We start from the raw sequence: 24,013 nt of genomic DNA, 5'->3' as shown, positions 1-24,013 counted from the left end.
GTAAAGGAGCAATACAAATGTTGAAACAAAACAGAATTTTTGGTATTTTAGGAGTCCTCTTCTTCATTTAAGAATGCCCACACACTCAGTGGAATTAACTTGATTTGATATTTTCTTTTGATTCAGTAGCCAATGTCAGTTTAACAAAAAAAAGGATTTCAGATTTTGCTTTAGGCTAGATTGTTGGAGAATAACAAATACAATACCCAAACAAATGATGACAATGCCTTACTGCTGAAACATATAAATATCATGTGGGTTATTAGGCAAGAATTACAGAAAAGAAACAGCAATATTATAAAAGCTACAATGGGAGTTTTCATGAATGAAAATTTAAAAAAGTTAATACATAAATGTTTCTAGAATTAGAGTTAAGTTAAAATTAAATGACCAGTGAGTTGTGTATAATTACATGTAAAAGAAGATCTCAATTTTATTTTTATGTAATAAAACACTACTACTAATGGCATAAGTACTTAGAAGGGACATAAATTTTCAGAAGTATATTTTGTCCTCTATTCATAGAAAGTTAAAGAATCATGGAGCATGTTTGAGGAAAAATTGCCTTTTATATATTTAGTCTCTATTTATAACATAAAAGTACAATATTATATTATTAAGAAGAAGTCTGGAACATCTAAAACAGTGTTTCTGAAGATAAATCTTCACCCTATTTTAAAAGTGTGAAATTTGAAAACTACAAAGAAGAAAAGAGCTACGACGTTTTTCAAAGCACCTCCTGTAGACTTTCTATAACAAATTTTATACAGGAAAAAAAAAGGGTCCCATGAGCCAATAAGTTTGTGAAGCAATAAACACTATATATGTCTCTCTCTTGTAGATTTAAAATACATATTAATCTGTTACTGGCTCAAAGAAGTCCTGTAATCAAAGGTATACTTAATTTTTAACCCAGTATTTTCCAAATTTATTTAACCAGGAAACAGAACTAACCCTGAGCTAGATGGACTAGGCATGAAGAAATATGTACAAAAAAATAATAACTTTTTAATTCTTATGATGGTCTGAGCTACTTAACTAGAGCCTCATCATTATGTTTACTCTTAACAAACTATATGGGTTTTTTTTTTGTTTTTTTTAAGGCAAATAAAATGTACTCACTGTTGCAGAACGTCCTGTCCCTTCTGAATGGAGCTCTCAGCCAACGACAGGCCACTACTAAGGGAGTTATTTCAAACTAAGGTGTAAAACTCTTGCCAGTATTTCTCAAGTTTAATGGAACTGAAACCTATTAAAACCAGAGTGTTTCTCACAAGGAGACAGATCAACTCCACTCTTTTTCTAGAGGTGTGATAGTGAAGCCTACTGCACATGATTCTAGAACAAACGGCATAGGTCCAGTAAAGTTCAGGAAATTAGGATCAGTAGGAAGGGTAACCAAATACATCAAGAGATACCACCCACTAAATGTGAAAAGAAAATAAAGTTTAAAAAACAAAGTCAAAAGGATACAATGATGTTTAAGAGATAGAATGAAAACACAGAGAGATGACTAATAAATAAGGTGACAAAAGCAAGAGTATAGAAAAACACAAATAACCATGTAAGGTTAAAAAAGAAAATGTACAACTGACGACTCGTTATGGTATGCAATCAAATATGTATCATAAGTCCTCTTTTAGCCTATCACCAACAAAGTTCACAACCACTGACTTTAGAATTGGAAAGATGCATTGTAGAAGCTCCATCTGAAAGGGAATAAAGTCTATGGTGCAATAAGCAACATATTTGTCTGCCTTTTTAGGTATAGATGGAAGAGGCTCAGAAATTCACTAGAAACTAAAACAGAACTGTGTGCACTGTTTTTTTTTTTTTAATTCAAGAAAGATGCCTCTTCAGATTTATAAAAATCTTTAAAACATACTGACATGAGTGCCTAGTCAAGGCACATGCCCAATATAAGATTTTAACATCTTTGGGAACAAGAAATAAAACAAAACAAAAATATTCCTCAGATTCATTTATTTTACTACTTTATTTCCTGTGCAATGAGTATATTAGCAAGTCTTCTGCATACATATGTGAAGGAATGGTAAAATTCAGTGCAGTTTGAAATTACAGTTTTAAAAATCCGGGTAAGTAAAGTAAATGAAAAAATAAAATTTACACTTGAAAGAGAACAAACCTTGGGTCTATTAAATCAAAAATGTCAAAGGAAAAAATAAGTTCATCTGACAATCCTAGCTCCCTTCAGCTGTAGATCATACCCAGGATGCCTCCTTAAGACTACTTTGAAGAAAAAATAAAAATTATACAACATTTAGCATAAATCTAAAGCATCTCGAATTTACTTCTCAATTGGCCAGCATCATAATTCAGGAGTCCATCCTTTAAGTTGCTATTAATAAAGGGGAGACTTAGAAGATAAAAGATTAACATAATACCTACTGGTATTATTCATGTACACAAAAAAGATTTTTCAAACAGTTATGCTAAATTGATTCTTAATATTTAAATAATATAAGGCTTAAATTATTTTATGAATTGTAATTAAAGTTAGAAACAAATCAAAAAGACAGCACATCTTAGGTAATACCCTACCATGTTATTTAACTTTGGGAGTTATTTTACCTTCAGTAAAAAGGAACATGAAATAATAACATGATGTACTTTCATTGCTCAATAAAGGAAAACTCAGATTACCCAGAAACCTTTTAAAGATATTTTTATACACAGTTCCTTTGAATAGATTACAATACATTAAATTATCATATAGCAAAATTCAAGCAGTACTTTTGTACAGGTTCTTAAAATAGTATACTATTTTCTTAGTATTAATTTAATGGTGAAATAAAATGTCTCTTGAATAATATAGCCCAGTCAAAACTAGATCTCAAGATTTTCATAATAATCTCTTAGGTTTCATAATAATCTCAAATTCACAAACTGAATTTGGGATTTAGGAGGTAGATGTCAACAGTATTTAAGTTGATATATCAATGTATATGGCATCATTTATGAATGAATCATCTCTCCCTCTATGTCAGAAGCTTTCATATCTCTAGTAAAGTCCTTCTGTATAATCCACAACCTCCTGTGAGAATTGTGAAAAGCTGGGTGATAGATTAAGAAATAAATAAAGCATATCAAATACAACTAAACTTTATTAAAACAGAGCTTAAAGATATTACATGGAATCCCCCAAATTCCATCATCTATAAGGTGAAAATTATGTTCTTAAATGGGGCTGAACTAGCTGTACAGTTTCCTTTTGATTTACTCTGTGTTTACACTGTAAAAGAAAATGAGCATTGCCTATATGGTAATCTCTGAAAGGGAAGTGTCCCAAAATACGTATAGTGGAAGAAAATGTATTTCAGTATTTCATTGAACTTACTCAAATTATGCTTTTAGTGCAGAAATTTAAGTATAGTAAATTATACCCACTAATCTATTTAAGAATTTATTATCAGAAATGAAAAACCTTCTGGACTATGATCAAATAGGTGCCTGCACTTTTTACTGGATACTAATTGGCAGAACCTCACTGTTACATAATTCTAATTTCCCTTTGAAGTTAATGGTTTCTATAACAATTGTCCTCTTTTTAATATCTATTATGATCTTTGATATCAAATACAAACTAGATATAGCCTAACCTTATTACTATATCATTAAAATTACTAACATGACCTTGTTCTAATACATTTAGGATCCATTTTAACTCATTAATTTACTATCACAACTCTCAATCTCCTTCCTCATTAAATAGGTTAGGGGTTTTTTTGGGGGTAATATGTTTCTCTTTAATATTTTCATTAGTGGTAGAATACTTTATGTTTTTTTCTGAACATTATTTGAATTTGAAAAGGTAATTTTCAAATGTGCTTCACAGGATGTCATTATAAAATAAATTTTGCACAGTTACTTCAAAAGTAAAACTTGAAACTGATAGTTCTTTTTTTAAAGTATGCTAAAACTGAAACAAATATAATTATTTTTAAAAGAAACCCAAACCCACCTAAAAACAAATTTACTTTTTAAATCAAGTAGATAAACAGATAGGAAATTTTAAATAGATAAAATTCATTAAATGACACTTTCTTCTTCTGTAATAATTTTATCTTCAAATAAGGTGAAATAAAATAAAGACCTAAACATTATTTAAATTAAAAATCAGTAAACAACATTTTTCCCACTTATATCTTGTTTTAAAGCTTCAAGAGGTAAGAACGAACACTCCCATGAGATATTTAAGTTTGTTTCACATAATTGGAAATATAACTTTCTTCTAGCTTTGTGGGCAGGACTTTTGTGTGTTTTGAGTACTAACATATATTCCTCACCCAGAACAATGTCTAGCACCTAACATACATACAATGAATATTTGTTGAATAAATAAATATGCTACAGAAAAACATTTAAGGTAGGTTAAAAGACAATAACAATCCATCTGTCACTTTCCAGAATTACTGCCCAAGATGATGTGTATGCTAAGGTCTTAGAACTAACCATTATCGATACAATCATAATTTTTCTAGTTGGAACATTAACTGAACAAAGATAATTTCCTGATACTATGAACCTTTAAAAAGAAAGTTTAGAAATCAGCATGTTCTAAAACATTTCTTGGGATATATAAGTCTCAGTGGCATACAAGTCATAAATATTCTGGGAAATCAGGACTTGACACTGTCTTTCCAGGTTTAGAAAAGTGATTCAGAAGAAACAACACTCTAAAAACACAGAAGATTTGTCTGAGCAGCAACACCAGGGTATTTTACAGTAATTCCAAATTGCCTGTGGCATCTTTTTACTGGTTTCCTGATATCAGTTTTAGAGTTAAAAAGAATAAATTTGAAAAGTGCCTGCAGGAAACACAAATAGGTTTCCTTTGCCCCTAATGTTTTCTCATACAGTGGTCAGAAATATAAAATAATATTATGGTTTTCTCCCTACACAGTTTTACAAATAATATGAGATTCCATAATGCTTCCTTTACTTTGGTAAAATAAGGAAAATCCTGCAATATACAAAGAACATTAAAAAAAAAAGTTAGAGGATTCATCCAGTTAAGAATGAGCTGTGGGCTTCCCTGGTGGCGCAGTGGTTGAGAGTCTGCCTGCCGATGCAGGGGACACGGGTTCGTGCCCCGGTCCGGGAAGATCCCACATGCCGCGGAACGGCCAGGCCTGTGAGCCATGGCCGCTGAGCCTGCGCGTCCGGAGGCTGTGCTCCGCAACGGGAGAGGCCACAACAGTGAGAGGCCCGTGTACCGCAAAAAAAAAAAAAAAAAAAAAAAAAGAATGAGCTGTGAATCTCACATTAATATACGATAGAGAGTTTACTATGATAAAGACACTAAAATTAAGACAGAATATTTTACCATAGTTAAAAGATCCAGGTTTAATCTAGCTAGAAGAAAAAAATCAAGTATGACATAGCATAACAAAAAGTTCAGTAGATCATTTTGGAGGAAATAAAGTATTTAATCATAATCAGAACATATATTTTTACCATCTAAAATATCATCACTGAGTATGTTCTGGAAGTAAAAAGGTACAACCAGATAGGAGGGGAAAACAGAAATTTGTCTACAGACTGATTTAAGGCAATTAGTTCTTTTTTTTTTTTTAAGGCAATTAGTTCTTAAACTTCATGAGAAAAATATTAACAGTTAGATTTAAACTATTAACTTGACTTTTATTTTAATTTTCCATATAAGAAACTATTAACTTAGTCATTGAATCTCATTTCATGCTTTTTATTTAATAATTTATCCTTACACCTTTAAGAGACAATACAGACAACTGATTTCTATAAAGATTTTTGGCTTATATGCAGGCTTCTTGGTTATTTTTCCTGCAAACTATTAAAAAAATTTCAATGAATGATCATTGCTACATTTAGGAAAAAAAGAGGTTTTCCATAATCTTGTGCCAATAACAAACATAAACCTTAATAAAATATACAAAATCATTTCATAATTAAAAACAGTAATGTACATATGTAGTGCAAGAGTTGAAAACAATTAAAAATTACACAGTCCATAGTGTGAGTGAATAATTGTGCTAAGGCTTCTAACACCTCGCTATACCTTTGCAGCTCTTTAATTTTTCTAGTATGACTTATCTATTAGAGTTACCATCTTATTGGTATAGTGAATGTTTTGCTTGGATTAACTTAAAACTTGTTACAATTCCCAAGTTACAAAAAGAAAAAGTGTTCATAGACCCCAACAGCACTCTCAGAGGATAAGAGAACTCTACACTAATTCTATGTTAAATGTACTGACAGCCACATAGATTGTTTTTCTTCAGAGGCTTTTTATGTATATGCACACATATGTATTTTTTTTAAATGGAGATGGGTTAAGATATGTTAAGCTGGTGGCTTCTATTTATCAAGAAAGAGCTGCTTCTACAACTAAGTCAATTATTCACACAGATAAGGAAGGATGATCTTATCCTCAATAACACTGTTCATGATCCAAAAATATTTGCTATATTAATTTATGCAAAATCATAAAACATCAACAATCACTTGGTTACTTGTAAATAGGAGAAAAGAAATACCAGAATCTCCAAAAGATTTAGTAATACTATGCTGCTTCTACCTGAAAAATATTTCACGTATCTTATGAAAGATTTTTAAGTTGACTGCAGAAAAAGTAAATAGGTAAAAAAAAAAAAAAAAAAAAAAAAAATAGCACAATAAAGCCTAGAAGAGTATTCACAAGTAGGCAGGGAGAATATGAAAGTATTGCTGTGGTTCAGAATCACTACGTGGGCTGTCACGTGAGAAATTTATTGTCCAGCTAAGTTTACAAAGACCTAAAATCAATAATAAAGCAATGAGGACTATTAAGGGGAAAAAAGGAAAAGTCACTGACTGTAGAAAGAAAATGATCACTTCAGTACCAAACACCTCTGAATGGAAAAGCTACAGTGAGGAATGAGAAATGTGCTCATCAGTTATGTCTACTCTGGAAGAGAAAGAGGAAGTAGAGAAGAAACAAAGTAAGGAAACTTAAATTTTTCTTTAGGGAGAAAAGAATAAAATTAATCTTTTATTAAATCTCCTTAAAAAACACCAAATGTAAAAATTTTATTTTGACTCTGTAATGGCCAAAAACACTGCGATCATATGATGAATAGCAAACTAGGGTTCAACTTCTAGAAATACAGGCTCAATAAATACTTTTACCACCAAAACTACATTAAGATGTATTAATGAAAAAGAGAATAAATGAAAAGAGAATAAAAATAGCCATTGCATGGGAATCAAAAGGGATATAGTTACATCAAGTTTCTCTAAGAAAAGATATAAATTAGACATTGATGGTATTTCAGTCTTTTAGGGAAAAAGCAGCTAAACTTTAGAGGATGAGAGTGAAGGAAAGGATCTCTTAAACGTATGAATGTTGTACTGTAAAATATGAAACAATAAGCTACCTAGAAAATGATCATTTTTCTAGAATAAAAAGGTAAAGAATAAAGATCTATGGACCCAAATATGATTGCTGCTACTAGGTGTTTTGTTGTTGTTTTATCTATCTTTTTTGGGAAGGCGAGAGGGAGCAGTGACACAGAGGTCATGACAGAAAAATCTAGAAAGACCAAAGCTAAACTAAACTAAAAGCAGCTAATGAGAATGTATGCTTCAATGATGAAGGTTACTGTCTAGATGATATAGTTTTCTAGTATATTTTTACATTTTAGGGAAACAGCAACAAATTAGGCTTCTAGTGATAAGTTTATTAACAGCTATCCACAAATTACAGAAAGGAAATAAATTTTAAAAAAACTTTATGAAACAAATTCTAATATGCCTTGTCCTCCTGTTTTTGCCTAAATGTAGCTGAGAATCTATCTATGTAAAGTCACATAAGTCCTGTATAAAATGGACTCCATGAGGCCAATACAGTTTAAATTACATCAACAAAATCATCACAGCTTTGACATAACGTTTGGCAACAAAATTAATCAAATAATTATTAAACAAAGATATTTAAATTTAATCTGCACATATACATATATAAATATACGTGTAGTAAATAGAGTATGAGTTCATATATAATTTAAAGTGTTTTTCTTAATTTTACATGTAACTAAAATAATAAAGAATATACATGTATCCAACAGAGACTTAAATTTGACAACTGCTGGACATAATTTAGTCAAATTTAAAGTAACAAACTCAGAAAGAACAAAATATGCATAAGAACCCATAAAAACATATACACATTTTTCGCCAACATATAAATAAGGGCACCTATTTCCAAAGCATAATATAACAAAGCATTATACAAGAGAAGCAATTGCAATGCATTCAGTTTTGCTGTAGTTCAGTGTAATTATTAAATTAAAATCTTACTTTAGGAGTAGCCAGTTTTAAGCAAATTCAAAATATTTTTCCACTGGCAAATTTCGTATTACTATGACTTAACTTTTAGAGCTATGTATTTCCTTCAAAACAGCTTATGCCTTTGTACAGAATTTGGATCACGTACCCATGCCTCTGTCTGAATGGGCCTGATGTTGCTTAGTAGCACCTCTTCATAGTTTCCATAATCAATGAATTTAACAACTGCTGTCATACCTGAAGAATGAAGAGCTTCAACTTCTGCTCGGTAAAACTGAGGAGACAAAAAGGAGTTTTAAATATGAGAATCAATATTGTCTACAAAGGGTGATACGTGATGGAAATGTAAATACTCAAAATGTTACAATATTTGTATTTTTTGAAAGCTCATTTTTTAAATCAATTTTTATTGAGACATAATTGACATATATCATTGTATTAGTTTTAAGTGGACAACATAATGATCTGATATATGTATATATTGTGAAATGATTACCACCATCAGTCTAGTTAGCATCCATCACCACACATAGTTACATTTTTTTCTTATGATGAGAACTTTTAAGATTTACTCTCTTAGCAACTTTGAAATATACAATATTTTAAAGAAAATAATTTTTAAGAGAATAATATTTTTAAGAAAGAAAGCTTACCTTTGGATAATCATAAATTGGCTAAGAAAAAGAGAGAAATTCTCTCAGCCATGTGAGTTCTGACATACGTACACTGAGCAGTAGTGAGATTTCAGAACTAAGAGGGTCAATAGAGAAGAACATTCACATGCTAATGGGTGTAAAAAGAACTAGTGTTATGTTTTGTTGTTAGCCATTGAAGCCCTTTGACTAACACTGGTAAGAAGATTCTTATGTACTTATCAGAATATTTAAGTATGGAGCAATGTATTTAAAAAACAGAAATATATGACCAAAAAAACAAAAAAAACAAAAACAAAGAAAAAGGCTTATTGTTGCAGTCATACAGGCAGCTGTGGTGAAGGAGGGTTTTCAGGTAAAAAGTAAGCACATGACTTGTATCCAGGATTTATAGGATTTGAGACATTGTAAGACCGGACACTTTTATTTCATCTGTTTACCCAGTGTTCCTTGGCTCTTGGAACCAACACACCTTAACAAACTCACTAGGAACTGAATTTACATAACAACTACAATTTTTAAATTTATCTGTTGAGGTAACTGGGAGTAGGTCAACTGATTGGAGTATTCCCTCCACTATAGGTCAACCCATTCAGGGCTCAAATTATACGTCTGAACGTTGCTTAGTGAATATGAAATGGAAACGAAAAACTCATAAAACTCTTATTTACTCTTAAGGAATGTTTTCTTCAAACTAGGGCAGTTGGATGCTCTAATATAACACTCTAACAGTAACGCTTAATATAACAGGATCCTATAGGACCTTCCAGGACAAACACCCCTCTCCCTCCATGTCCTCCACCTGCCTCTTGTCTGTAGAAAAACTTTAGCCAAAGAATAAATTTAATCAGAGAAGTGAGAAAATGCAGAAACAATGGAAAATAGTCAAACAAGACAAAATAATAATATTGATAGTTTAACCATTAAGCAAAGTCAAGGACCTTTAGTTTCTCCTCCAGGGCTATAGATAAATATTCTGGGCTGTACCCCTTGAGCTGTTTTGCAGATACTGAAACCCCCACCAGGTAGAAAAAGTTAACCACGGGCTTCCCTGGTGGCGCAGTGGTTGAGAGTCTGCCTGCCAATGCAGGGGACACGGGTTCGTGCCCCGGTCCAGGAAGATCCCACATGCCGTGGAGCAGCTGGGCCCGTGAACCATGGCCACTGAGCCTGTGCGTCCGGAGCCTGTGCTCCGCAACGGGAGAGGCCACGACAGTGAGAGGCCCGCGTACCGCAAAAAAAAAAAAAAAAAAGAAAAAGTTAACCACATGATGACTGTAGCCATGACATAAGCTGTTCCATCTTACACAATTCCAAGAACTGGCCTCAAGAAAATGGGAACACACTGACGCTGGAGTTGAAGATTACCTGTACTTAAAACAATCACATGATGCTGATCAGATCATTGCATGACCAATTTCAAGATGATTGCTGGAGCTCACTGTACTGTTCTGCATGTAGCTCCCCTCCACCAACCCCTCCCTCCACCCGTACATCCCTGAAAGTCCCCTTTAAAAGCTCTTGCCCCCTGATCAGCAATGGGGAGTTAGTTTTTTGGGACACGAGTCCATCTTCTTCCCAGAACTGCCAGCTTCCTCAATAAAGCCATCCTTCCTTTTACCCAGCACTTGTCTCTCGAGATTTGGCTTTCAAGCTATGAACAGAAAAGCCTGAGTTCAGTAACATTAACAGGCTCACCAGAATCAAAAAATACTAAACACAACAAAAATTCTTATTCTCTAAAATCTTCTAAAATAGCAGTTACTCTGGGTATACCAGGAAAGAACCTGCTTTCACTGATTTTTTTTAAAATAAGTGATGGTTTTTTTTTTTAAAGTCTTTATTCAATTTGTTACAATATTGTTTCTGTTTTATATTTTTTGTTTTTTTGGCCCCAAGGCATGTGGGATCTTAGCTCCCCGATCAAGGATCGAACCCACACCCCTTGCATTTGAAGGCAAAGTCTTAACCACTGGACCACCATGGAAGTCCCTGTTTTCACTGATTAACTAGTATACTTCACACTACAAAAGTTATTAAGTTAATCCATCGTATTTTCTTTTCCAGATCTGGATGCTAGCAAATTTAGAGATACCATGCTAGAATTTTCCTTATCTTAGAGTTCTTAATATACACTCACATCTCTCCCTTCCTCCTTTATTTCTTAGCCTTACACTTCTGTGTTCTGTAAATTGCTGTATTTCTGGACCCATGCTTCAGTTGTAAGCTTCTTAGATAATTAATGTCAGTTCAGGTAAGTTCAAGAGGTAAGTTCAACATTGATAGCTAGTCATAATACGTCCTAGGAAAACAAATAACTTGACATCCTTTCAGGAGCTACATGTGAAAAATGAATTCTATATAATGTGGAAAGTACTGCAATACAGGTGTAGTGATATGGCACTTAATAAAGTTGAGGAGTTCAGGAAAAGCTTCCTGGGGCAGATGACAATGGATACAGTCTTCAAGGATGAAGAGTATTTAGCCAAGTTAAGAACTGAGGAGGGTGTTCCAGGGAAAGTTACAGAGACATAAAACATAAAGAGAAGTATAGGAAACAACAAGCAGTTTTAAATTAACTATGGCATGATGTGAGAAGGGTCAACCAATAGGACAAGAAGGTAAGGACCAGCTGATAGAGGCTCTATATGCATGCTAAAGACTACAAGTGAAAGATTTTAACCAGGAAGAATGACATGCTCTAAGACCAAGATCACAGTGTTGGCAGTTTCAGTGACAAGTTTAAGAGGAATAAGATTTAAGGCAAGGAGACCAATTTGGAGGCTGTTACAATATCCCAGTTGAAAGGGCTGAAAGAGCTGAACTAGTTATGGCAGACATACAGGGAGAAAAAGCATTGTCCCAGATGCTCAAATCCTGCTATGGAAGTAAAGCTTGAGAGAAGGCAAGGTATCATGAGGGATGTTTTAAATGATACTAACTGATTATTTCCAAAACATCATTACAATGCAATTAAGATTATGCTTTCTTAATGACAGTTATAGACAATGCTTTTCTTAAATCTTTACCTTAGTCTCTGGCTAGAAAATTGGAAAGTTGCCTATTCTTGAAAAGACACTTAAAAGTTATTTCTTAAATTAAGTGGTTTCAGAAGATAACTAATGCCATCTCTTTCAGAGAGTGAAAATTATTTATCTTATTTGCTTAAAGGTGCATCTATACAGAGCCTACAGTCCTTCACTCTAAACTGAATGTATACATCCACGTAAATTCAAAGTAGTCATCTTAGACGATCATCCAATTATTCTAAGAATACTCTAAAAGCTCAAAACATTTTGGGAAATATTAGGCACTATCTTTCAGAAGCTATATGACATTATTTTGAACATATTCAGTAGAGGCAATCGATGAATTCAGTATCATTGATTTTCTGAGAAAATTACAATTGAAAGTAAAGCTTTAAAAACAATCTCATCAGGTATTTGAAGGCATTTGGGTAATAGCACAGACAAAACTATCTTATACATCCCAAGCACCTAACGCTTAGCAGCTACTCAATAATGGTCTGTTGAATACTCAATATTTGTTGAAGAACTTGTCTAAGTGTAATATCAGAAAATCTTAGGTCTGTTATTCTCTGTTGCTTTATTTGTTTCTGGTCTTTCATATTCTCTCTCTCTCTCTCTTTGTATTTTTAACCATGCCTCATAATTTTTTATAGGATGCCAGACATTGTAGATGAAATACCATGAAGAGGCTCTGTATAGAAAATGTTACTTTTCCCCAAAAGAGGATTATATTTTGGGGGGCAGGCAGACAGAGTACAAGGAGATATCCTTAATCATGTAAAGGGTTGATTTTAGGCATTGTACTGGCTTGTTTGTATTTTGCACTTACTACTAGGGCACAATCCTTATGGGATTTCAATGGAAAGCCTGAGTCTTTTACCAAGCCTTTCAAACATTATTAATGATTAATTATTAATCATTTATTTCCTCTGCTCGTCAAGGTCACCATCAACTCCACACTGTCCAATGCAAACTAAAATTTCCATCCTCATCTTAACCTTTCCAGAAGCATCTGACAGAAGTGAACCCTCCCTCTAAGGTAGACAATGTTAGTTCTATAAACTAACACTGATTTCCAACTACTTCTTGCCTCTACCATAATGGAGAAACAGTTAAGCATAAGTAACCCCTCACTAGCCAAATCAAACAGTTGTTGTATTTTGGAAAGTGAGTGGTCTCAGATGCAAGGCTAAGAGTCTAGATAGTGAAGAACACCTGTACTTGCTTTCCAAGTCTCCCTAATAGCCAAGGAGAAGCCATGTGAAACAGTTCCAACCAATGAAATTGTCTGTAGGTATTTCTGGGAAGGCTTTTGCTTTTCTTGAAAAAAAGAAAAGACACAGCTAGTGCTGTCTCCTCCTCTGCTTTTAGCCTTGAATAAAAACTTGACAGTAGAGATGCTGCTTCTAGGCAAATGTTATCTCACATTCATACCAAAATCTTAAAAGACTATGCCATCTAGTTGTACCTGGACCCCTCCTTGCTGCTATCATTAAATAACACCTCCTGATCCCAAGCCCTACAGAATCTTTAAAAGATCCAACCACACTTCCTAGCCTGAATTTCAGTTCCTTGAAATTTTCAGGTAACTTTACTTCCACCACTCCTTTTAGCCACACACAGGCACACCCTTAACAACTGAAACTACTCTACATTTGAAATATTTATTTCAAATATTTTTTGACTTGATCCTCACATCCACCTAGGTCCCTCACACTGTAACTCACCTCTGTTTTTATTACCTTGTTAATATCTCCAGTCCCCTAACTACTTGACTTTTTTCCTGTGTAAGTGCCCCCTTGAGAATGAACTAGTTAACAAAGTCAACAAATAATTATGAAATCCCTACACTATGAGAGGAACAGGGCAATAGAGGGAAAACTAGAGATATATAGTCCTGCCTTCAAGGAACTTAAAATCATGGTAGGGGAAGGAGTTATCAATGCAGGAACCAAAACCAAAAATACTTATAAACTGTAATAAGTTTTAGAAAGTGAACAAGGCACTGATTGAGAAAGACAATAATGTAGAAGGGATGAGGGGGCAGAAAAGAAGGGCTTCTTCTAGGAAGTATCTGAGCCAAGTCCTCAAGGATCAGAAGAGTAGTTGGTGGAAGATCATGTTGGGCAGAAGGGGAAACACGTACAAAGGCCCTTCTCTCTGAGGGTCCCTCTGTCCTCTTCCCCTTCCTGTTTGCACTGTGTTGGTCTTCTCCCTCTCAGCCAGGCTCTTTTATCTGATGCACTGTATTCCTTCTCAACCTCACCTTCTTTTTTTTTTTTTTTTTCACGATTTTCCTCTTTCCCTTTTAGCCAGAATATAATGTAGAACTGAAGATTGTTTAAATGATTTGTTTCTTAAATTATTTATTATTAGCTAAATAATTAACCTTCCTGCTCTTAGTTTTTTTTAAAGTAGGCTGACTGTGTATTTATCTTTAAATTAAATGAAATCTGCAGAATTTGTGTGCCATTCAACTGATTTTCTTCCTTGTGAATCAGTATAATTTTACTAGAAAGAAAATATTAATAGTTCAGTTGATGATAACTGAAGTAACTCATCAACTTCACTTCATCACTTTTACAATACTTTTCTGATATGCAAGTGAAAATCAAACCTAACATAACCAAATCCTATGGGACTCCTAAGCATCCATAAAAAATATTAAATATTTTGTTTTCCCTTTGATAAGTTATATATGTATACATCTATTCAAAGACTTTATAAACAAGTACAATCATAGAACACAACTCAGTCCCAAAGCAATGGCTTTCTATGGTCTCACTAGACTCTTACATTCAGTATTATTAGTATTTAATAACTTTGTAACATGCATACCTTGTTGTCTTCCCAATAAAGTGCTAAACATTCATCTCCAGGTTTCCACAGTTTTGCATACTCCATAGGAATAGATGATTCCAGTACTTTTTCTGGTTTAATTGGCCCAGATCTTCTTTTGGGCCCACTATTGTAAAATATTTTATCATCATAGGGTGTAGCTGTGATGGGTCCTGCTGGCTTAATAGGTCCTACTCGCCTTCCCTTCAGTGGCATTTCTGTCTCTCCATTTGGAACACCAATGAAACTATTCGTTCGGACAGGATTCTGGTAATCAGCATTTACATTAAAATGTTTTTCAATTTTTATACCACTAAAAGCTTCATTATTTATTGTTCGTGGTTTCCTATCATAAAAATGATCAGGATTTGCTGTTTGGCTTTCTCTTTTCCCACGTTTTTGATAATTATAATCTATGGATTCTTGAGGAAGTGGATTTTCTTTTGCCTCTGCATAGGATAGAACTTTTCCTGATTTGCTTTGCATAGAGTTATCCCTTTTTTTAAATGCAGCATCATTGTGCTGGGAACTTAAAGGGTATGAAGTATCTTTAGTTCTATCATATCTAGAATATGGTCTATCACACTTGATTCTCTCTTCAGCCCATACTTCAGATCCTGAAGAAGTACTTGGTCTTTCAGAACCTCTGTTTCTAGGTAATCCACTGCCTTCTAAAATTGACTTTGAATTTTGGATGTCTCTTTGAAAACGAGGAGGTTTTTCATTTCTTGGCTGTCTGGTATCATTTCGAGGAAGATATCTTGGTTGATTATTATCTTTTACTCCATTTTGCTCAGCATTTGACAATCTGTGTTGTCCTTGATGAAGCTGCTGTGGCTGTGATTTAGGTTCTGAAAAGTAAAAGTATATCATATGCATATTAAAATGAAGACTCTGTATTAATACATAATTACCAAACTACTATTTTAACATCTTCCACTATCTTCCCACCTCATTATCTTAATCCCTCTTTACTTTGTTAGGGTCCTGTATTTCTAATGTATAGTTTGTCTGGTTAGCCACATTAGTGAAGTAAAGCAATGATATGAACCATGAATAAATGGTGGATAATTCAAAAACAAGTTGTCTTTGTCACTGAACGTTTGCACTGTTATAACAAAGCCTATCTATATATGCTATTCTGGTAATTCATTTCCCAAGACAGTAATGAAATAGAACTGCAACCTGATAACACAGAAGCTGCTATAAAACTGTACAAGTACAACCCTTGCTCAACTCCTTTCTGAATCCCAGTCCCATTTAAAATGTATAGCTATCATTGTCAGTCAAGTTCTAGTCTTTGCAAAAAAAAATATTTCTCAAATCTTTCTGGATCTGGAATTGCCAAGTGTTTGGATTACAATTAGATATTTACTATAAACCTATCAAAGTAATTAAGAACAGGTACTACTTGGAAATACAGAAGAAAGTGTCAAAAATATGATTAAGCAAAATAGTGCAGATAATGTCCAACTAGAAATCAAAATCAGTAATATGGTAAATATATACTCATAATCTGATGGTTATATTTCACATAATCATTTTTATTCTACTTCAGTTTGTACTGTGTCACTTACTCTTTCTTCCTCCATTGTTTCACATAGCATGTCTATAACACTACTACCAATCATATTGACTGGTCTTTGGTGTACACATCTTGTTTCTCTTGTCATACACTATAATCAATATGCAGATCAGGATTATTCTTACATTTCCCCACTGTCACAATACTTCTTAACAGGGGCACTATTGACATTCTGGGTGAGAATGTTTCCTGTATTTGCAAGAAAATTAACTTCTTTGACCTTCAGATACTAAATCCTAAAGCATTCTCCCTCAGCATTCCTAGTCACTGTGACTACTCAAACTGTCTCCATACATTTCCAAACACCCACTGGAGGAAAAAAGGTGCCAGATAAAATGTTTAGATCAATAGGAATAAAGAGAAGACCTTTAAAAGTTCCTGAATGACAAAGCAAGTCAAGACTAAAGATCAAGGCTCAAAATGAAAAGAAACTTCTCAATGGAACCACTGGAAGCTAGAAAGCAATCTAACAGACTTTAAATGTCTTTGAAATTAAAGGAAAAATATTTTCTAAGTACAATTCTACATTCAGCCAAACCACCCATTAATTGTGACAAAGAATAAAGATTGTTCAAACATGCAAGATCTCAAATACTAGCCAAGACCATCTACAGGGACATTTTTACAAAATCACTTTTTCCCAAGATGGGCTTTATAAATATAACACAAGTATCTTATTTTTAAACCACTGTAGTCAATATTAATTTTTTCTTTAGAGAGAAGAAAAATGGACACAAATGAGCATTTTCAGCAGAAAGCATGTTTTAGCATTTGCTCCAGTCATTATTAGAGAATAAAGGCAGCAGCCGTCTCTTGCTGACAATCTGCAATGCATCAGGTACCCCACACTAGCACTTTATACACATTATCAATAGCCCCCACAGTAGTCGTAACATACAGGTGTTGTGGGGTTTATTTAATAGAGAGAGGTAAAGTCCTTTATATATTGAATTGAATAAATTTTTCAGCTTCCAAAATAAATCAAATATGAAGGTATTTTATTTCCTGACAACAAGGTTTGAATAGATATTCGGGGAGTAAGCTTTTTAGATTTGTGTTTAGGGATCAATTTTTCAAAATTATTCCAGTTAGGGACACCAAAATCTATGATGATCAGGAAATACAAATAACTTAAGTCATCATGAGAGTAACTGAGTATCCTGGACTACAAATGGCAGTTGAATAACCATATATACGGAATGAAGGCTTCAAATAGGCTTGGTAGGTGCGGGAGAACTTGATTTCAGTTCTTCTAAAAGAAGAAAAAAGGTAAAGATTTCCTAATCTATTTTAACTGAAGAAGTACGTTAGACTACAGAATAAAACAATTAATTTTACTACTAAAGAATATACTTCATTTGCATTATTATGCTGAGGCAATATAGTGAGAGAAGAATCTATAAAGGAAACTGCTTTTTAAGTAAGAACGCCTTTAAAAAAATAAACTCGATGAGGCAGAAGATAAAATTGTGCTTTTAAAAGAACATAGTTTTCATATACATCCATTTCATTCCAAAACAAAGTAAGAGTAAGACAAGGAAGGTCCTTAAAGGTTTCATCATTCTTGGATTTCCTTAAACCTAATACCTTTTATCTTAGGTAGTTAAGTAATGATGTCAGGTATAAAGTAAATATTTTGAAACTGAACTAATCTATTAAATAAATAAAAGAATATGCTCAATCACTAAATTCTGGAACTGTGATTTTAAATAAATTAAGAAATAGCCCAAAAGTCAAATAGAAAGCTCTTCAATTCTGCAGTAGGAATCTAGTGGCTCTCTGCCACCTTTCGTGAGGAGGCATGATCATTCCAAACCACCAAAATACTAACTGGCACCAGGGGCCAGGTCTACAGTCACTCTAATAGGAATATACTGAGACACTCTTCTGTATAGGAAGGAGAATAAAATGCATCACTATTTTTTTCTTTTTTTTAATCACCTGAAGGGGAAAGATGAAACAAAACAAAAGCATAAATGGAAATTGGTAACATTTAATATTAAATAGGAGAAAAAAAAAGAAAATTAGCAAAAAAATGACAGAAAAATTCATCACAAAATAGATAAAACTGTGAAAACATCTAAAAAATTAAAGTGATACAAGTCCATATGATAAAAAGACTACTACATGAGTTTCATTTGCCTTGTAATAAAATGTTCCTATTAGACAAGATCATGAGTTTCAAAATGCATCTTTACAAGATAATTGATTACAATGTTTTACAGCCCCATGATTTGAAATGCAAGGATCATTAAGAACGAATTTATTAATTGTCACAAATTATTTGGGTTTGTATATAAGAATATGCTAAATTAATCAGGTATCTTAAAATATTAATACTTCTTTGCAGAGTATTCATTCTCCAGTCACAGTTGTACCTGCTTTTTATAGTAAAAAAACAGGTATATTTTGTTTCCCAAGATGACTCTTCATTTTATTCTGAGACACCTATCTGAAGAAATGACTTAATTAAGACTTTACTACGCACCTGACTCTACTTTAAAGTCTTTTGACTACATTACTTCATATAATTCTCCCAACCACACTGAAGGGCAATATTATTATCCCCATTTTACAAGTGAATTAACAAAAAGCAAGGCTAACAGCTAGAAAATGTTGAAGCCAGAGCTTAACTCAAATCTAATTGAAGCAAAAGCCCACGATTTTCTCATTATGCCAACCTGCCTGCCCATAGGAACAAAACAGAATGTAACCAACATGTTAACTACAATTTTATCACCTACATTTGTTCATTTCTGGTGCGATGCAGAAATCACAAAAGCTCTTTCGCAAAACCAAAGGAATGGCCATTATGGGCCAGATACTATTTTTAAAAAGTCATAGTACCACAGTACAACAGGTTACCTACTAATGCAGACATGAATTCAAGAAGAATGGTTAAAATTATTGCTGAGTAATCCTTCAACAAATAAAGCAAAATAAAAACAAATCATTAAAGATACTTGTTACAAAAAGATGATATTAACTGATTAGTACATGAATTCACATTAAAACAGAAGCATAACACTTTCTAATATTTCTATGTCTATATATAAACCCGATTACTTTTTCTTCACATCAAAATTTTCAACTAGTTTTCTCAGTTATACAAATCAGGGCTTTTGTGTAAAATATCATGGGATATTGTGTATATTCTGTAATGATCACAAAACTCTGGCTATAAAATTTTATCTATCAGCTCAAAATTTATACTTTGTTTCCTCTGTAAAAAGTTACTTCCTCTATAAATTTATTCTGTATGAATTCTGACTTAGATTAAAAAAGTTAAGACAAGGAACTATGTTTCATTCTTAGCAGGTACATATAAATACAACTGGTTATTAGATGATTATGTTCTCCATATAGTAAAAAATAAACTGTAGCCTTGTAAAAATCTTATGTTATAGGAAGAGAAATTGCCCATCACCCCAAGCCTACAGCATAACTTTTTCATGCTATATTAAATACATCCTTTCTTACCACTCTCTTCAAAATAATCACTTTAACATCCATAGAACATTTATCTACTGGATATCCTTCAGCTTATCTTCTAGCCCCACTACTTCACTGACACTATTTTTGTCAAGGTCTCCAATCAGTGGTGTGTTGGAGCCAGTCTGAATGTTGCACAAAAACAGATTATTAAATTTTCAGAAAATCTGCAATCTGGTTGCAGACTGAAATTAGCTAATTGTTGATAGCTTGAAATTAGCCACAGTGGAATATTTACACCACAGAAATCAGGAAAAGCTAAAAATCAGAGCATCCCTCCCCTGCCTTCCACCTCTTCCCCCAGAGCCAGTTGTTAAACATTCACCAACACACTCTTAATGCTATGTAAACCCAATGGACACTACCCATCCTTATCTCTGTTTCTACTCCTCCTACTTTTTGGCAGCTGTTTTCTCAGTTTCCTTTGCTGGCTCTTCCAGCTCTATTCAATCTCTAAATTCTACTGCCTGTTGAGTATCTCTCCTTGATTTTTTAAAAACTTAACATATCTTTAAAAAGTGTATTTCAAATTCACAGTAAGCCAATTTTCACCAACTTTCTATACATTACCTTTAAATTTTTTCACTAAAGTTATCCCTAAATCCACATGTAAATTTCTATATACAATTAATTTTTAAATTCAAATAACTACTAACTATACATTAATAATCCGGACATTACCTGTGCAGCACTGTGGCATATTTTCACTTTCCACCTGCTATTTTATCTAGCACCTTAAACTACCTGGATAATGTCAGGTGCTATGCTGTCAGAATGCTTAAATATCTAGGGACCACAATGTCATAACAACACAGATCAGAGCATTTCAAAGTAATTCTAGCTAAGGACCAGGGTTTTTGCTGTAGTTATTGGTTCTGGTTTTAATTTCCAATCAGCTGTTGACTGTCACTTTGGTAAAATGCAGTAACAAATATTGAGGCATTGACAAACTGCTAAAAGAGTTTCTGAATACTTACTCTCAATTTCAGTACTTATCTGTACTTATTCAAAATCAGACACTATACCAGTATAGAATACAGTATCACTGGTACAGACTATTCACTGTTAAAGTAACAAGTCCACATGACAGAATTAGAAACAACTATCTCAGGTTAACCTTAAAGCACTATCTAGATATGTGGGGTAAATTTGCACTTCAAAAAAAAAAGGGAACGGTAGAAAGAAATCAGTCCTATAAGAAAAAATCAAGGACTGGGAAGGTCATACTGGTGGTTAGGGATAGAGAGAAAGTGACAGGCAGTGGGTAGATAACTACACATTTTCTCTCTTTTGCTAACAGCTTATGACTATTCACATAGCAATCATTTATCCCTGGCTTCCAAGTAAGCATTCCACCATCAATTTCAATCAATCAGTTGCATAGGGAAATGAGGAGGAATGTTGTTTGATGCAACTGGATGTAAACATGCACAAGACTCAATACATGGGCGATGTAAACATACACGATACTCAATACATGGGCAATCCTTTCTTGAGGAAATCCTTCACAAGAACATCTAGCCTTACACATACACATTCTCCTTGTCTTCTTGACCTAGTTTTCTGGCCTTCCAATAAAACTGTTACCATTCTATCACATTCCCTTCCTGTATCCCTATTCTTCATTCTTTAAAATTCAAGCTATAAATCTATAAGTCAAACTATTTAAACTGACTTGAAACTTGATTAAATGAAAATAAAACAAAACCAAAAAAGACACTTACCAACCATCAAAAGCCTGCAACTTCATATGCACTACTCATCAACCATTAATATTATACCTGCTGCCATCTAAATATATTACATCTGAATATTATGCGGAATTTGAAATTATACAGTACCATTAACCAAGAAAAATGCTACTTCTCACAAAATCCACAGAAAATAAAGAAATGGAACTCCACAAAAATAGTATATGTAATATAATCTGAATTTTATTCTGCCAACAAGAAGAGTCTATGGAGCATTTTAAGCAAGGGGGTAGTGGGATCAAATTTGTGTCTTGAAAGATCACTGTTTGCAAAATGGAGGATGAGATGATAAAGTTCTGCAAAAAGTCAGGAGGGTTGATGAGGGCCTGAAGTTGGGTAGTAGGGGAGGAGATGAGGACACAATGAGTGAAGGACGCCATTGCTACTCCTGCTAATCACAGTGATGTTAACGATGATGACAGTGGTGGTGGTGGTGGCGTTAGAACTACCATTATATGGAGGCCTATGTGCCAAACACTGTGCTTAGCACTTTTATACATAATCTAATTTGATCTTCTCAATAACTCTAAACCTAGGTGGTGCAACTGTTTCCCCATTTCCCAATAATGAAATTAAGGTTTGAGAGATTATATAACTTTCCCAAAGACATACAGCTAGTAAATACAAGAGCTGTGAGTTAAGTTAGTGGTAGAATCAGTTGTATTTATCTGCCACAGCATCCATTCAATTCTCCCCTTCTTTTGGTAAAAGAACTCTGCTTTCAGTGATAACTACTCCCTCCCCTTTAACATATAATCCAGAATCAATTAAGATGTCCTAAGCTCTCCTGACTAAGAAGGAGGCAGATATAGACATTAAAAGATGGAAGGTCTTTTTCTGTCTGATATTCCAGGTATAAGGGCCATTCTATTGTTTCTGAGAAATAATTTTTTTAATTACTTTTTCATATTATGAATGGAGATTTGATACCAACAACTGTCAAACAGACCATCCAAGTCTTTTTGTACTCCTATTTCAGCCACTTCACACACACAAATGCCAACATCCCCACTGGGAGTTGAGCTTGGGGAATCAATAATTACATGATGAAAGGTATTTATCTTTTCCCAGAAAAAATGTTTTTGCAAAATTAAGATAAGTTTTTACGTGCCTATCTTTATATGTCATTATGCCCCCTTATATACGATGGCCTTATGCTATACCTGGTGCTACCTGGGCCAATCTTTGTTACCACGTGAAGACAGCCCATCAACACACAATTCAGAGACAGAGAAAGACCTTCCACTTATATAAGCCAATAAATTACTTTTTCGCATATTTGGATTTCTGTGGCTTACAGCTTAATGTAAACTAATTCAGAAATTAGTGCCAGGAAAAAGAGTGATACAAGTGACAGACCTAAAATGTAAAACTTGTTTAGTAAAGGAAGGGTACAGGGTAGTGAAAGCTGCTTTATCCCCTAACAGAAGTTGGCACTCCTCATTGTTTGGTTAAACTGTAGCCTATTCTCTTGGAACTGAGACCACCTAACTAATGAGGCCAATGCTTTAGAGAACTTGGTATGAAAATGTCAGGGTGATGAAAGGTGTTGGTTACTTCTTATTGCCTTCAGTAAGTCCTACAAGAAAGCAACAAGCTGGCAAGCTTGAAAGTAGAAAGGACACAGATGCAACTAGCTATGAGGTGCTCTTCTCAATTATACCAAAAAGCCAAAAGGACTGTGACTCAGATAATCATGCTTCTTGAGAGATTACAGAATTCTATGAACCAAGGAATAAAAGAGGAAAAGCAGAAGATGAGACTGGGTCCTGGAAAGGGGAAGCTTGATCACCTATGACCATGTCCAACATTTATGAATGTTGGATGAGTTCTTAGTTCCTATAATTGTTTAATTTAAATCTTATCCTTTTCATAAAAAAATCTCTATTTGAATTCTGTTCATATTTTTCTAAGTGTTTACCCTTTATATAACTGGGTCATATTCTCTAGTCTACTTTCCAAAATTTTGACACAAAATATGGAGAAACATAAATAAAACTTGTAACAAATACTTAATTTACAAAATAAGCTATAGAAACAAGGAAACAGAGGAGTATGAATTTAAGAAAGTTACTCTGTCCAATTTTCTCACAATGCCTCTTTTTCCCTATTTGGAAAAATGAAGGTTTTCCTGGTTTTATTTAGATGTAAAAAGTTAAAACAGTAAAGTTACTGTCTTAAGGCAACCCCTCCCTCTATCTCTGGCCAACCCAGATATCTTCCATGATAATAGAAAGAATAAAACCTACTCTTTTTGTCCCAAGTTGAAACTTAAAATATATATTTCTAGTGGGCATTGTTTCAAATGGTAGTTATGTATTACTGAAGTAATATATTGAT

General features: G+C 33.6%; 1 protein-coding gene across 3 annotated transcripts in view; it reads right to left on the bottom strand.

Moving 5' to 3' along the window:
- The window catches only part of TDRD3 (tudor domain containing 3), a 202,927-nt gene that overhangs the window by 32,909 nt on the left and 146,005 nt on the right, over positions 1-24,013 (bottom strand). For all 3 annotated transcript variants that reach the window (XM_081214807.1, XM_081214805.1, XM_081214806.1), the window contains 2 exons: positions 14,846-15,696; positions 8,474-8,599 (listed from right to left, as the gene is read on the bottom strand). In XM_081214807.1, coding sequence (XP_081070933.1) covers positions 8,474-8,599; positions 14,846-15,696 — 977 coding nt within the window. The remainder of the gene's footprint in view (positions 1-8,473; positions 8,600-14,845; positions 15,697-24,013) is intronic.

This window comes from Mesoplodon bidens, assembly GCF_964165515.1.
Source record: "Mesoplodon bidens genome assembly, chromosome: 17".
Classification (NCBI taxonomy): domain Eukaryota; kingdom Metazoa; phylum Chordata; class Mammalia; order Artiodactyla; family Ziphiidae; genus Mesoplodon; species Mesoplodon bidens.
Note: the sequence above shows the minus strand (reverse complement) of the source record. Positions and strands in the feature narration are given on the sequence as shown.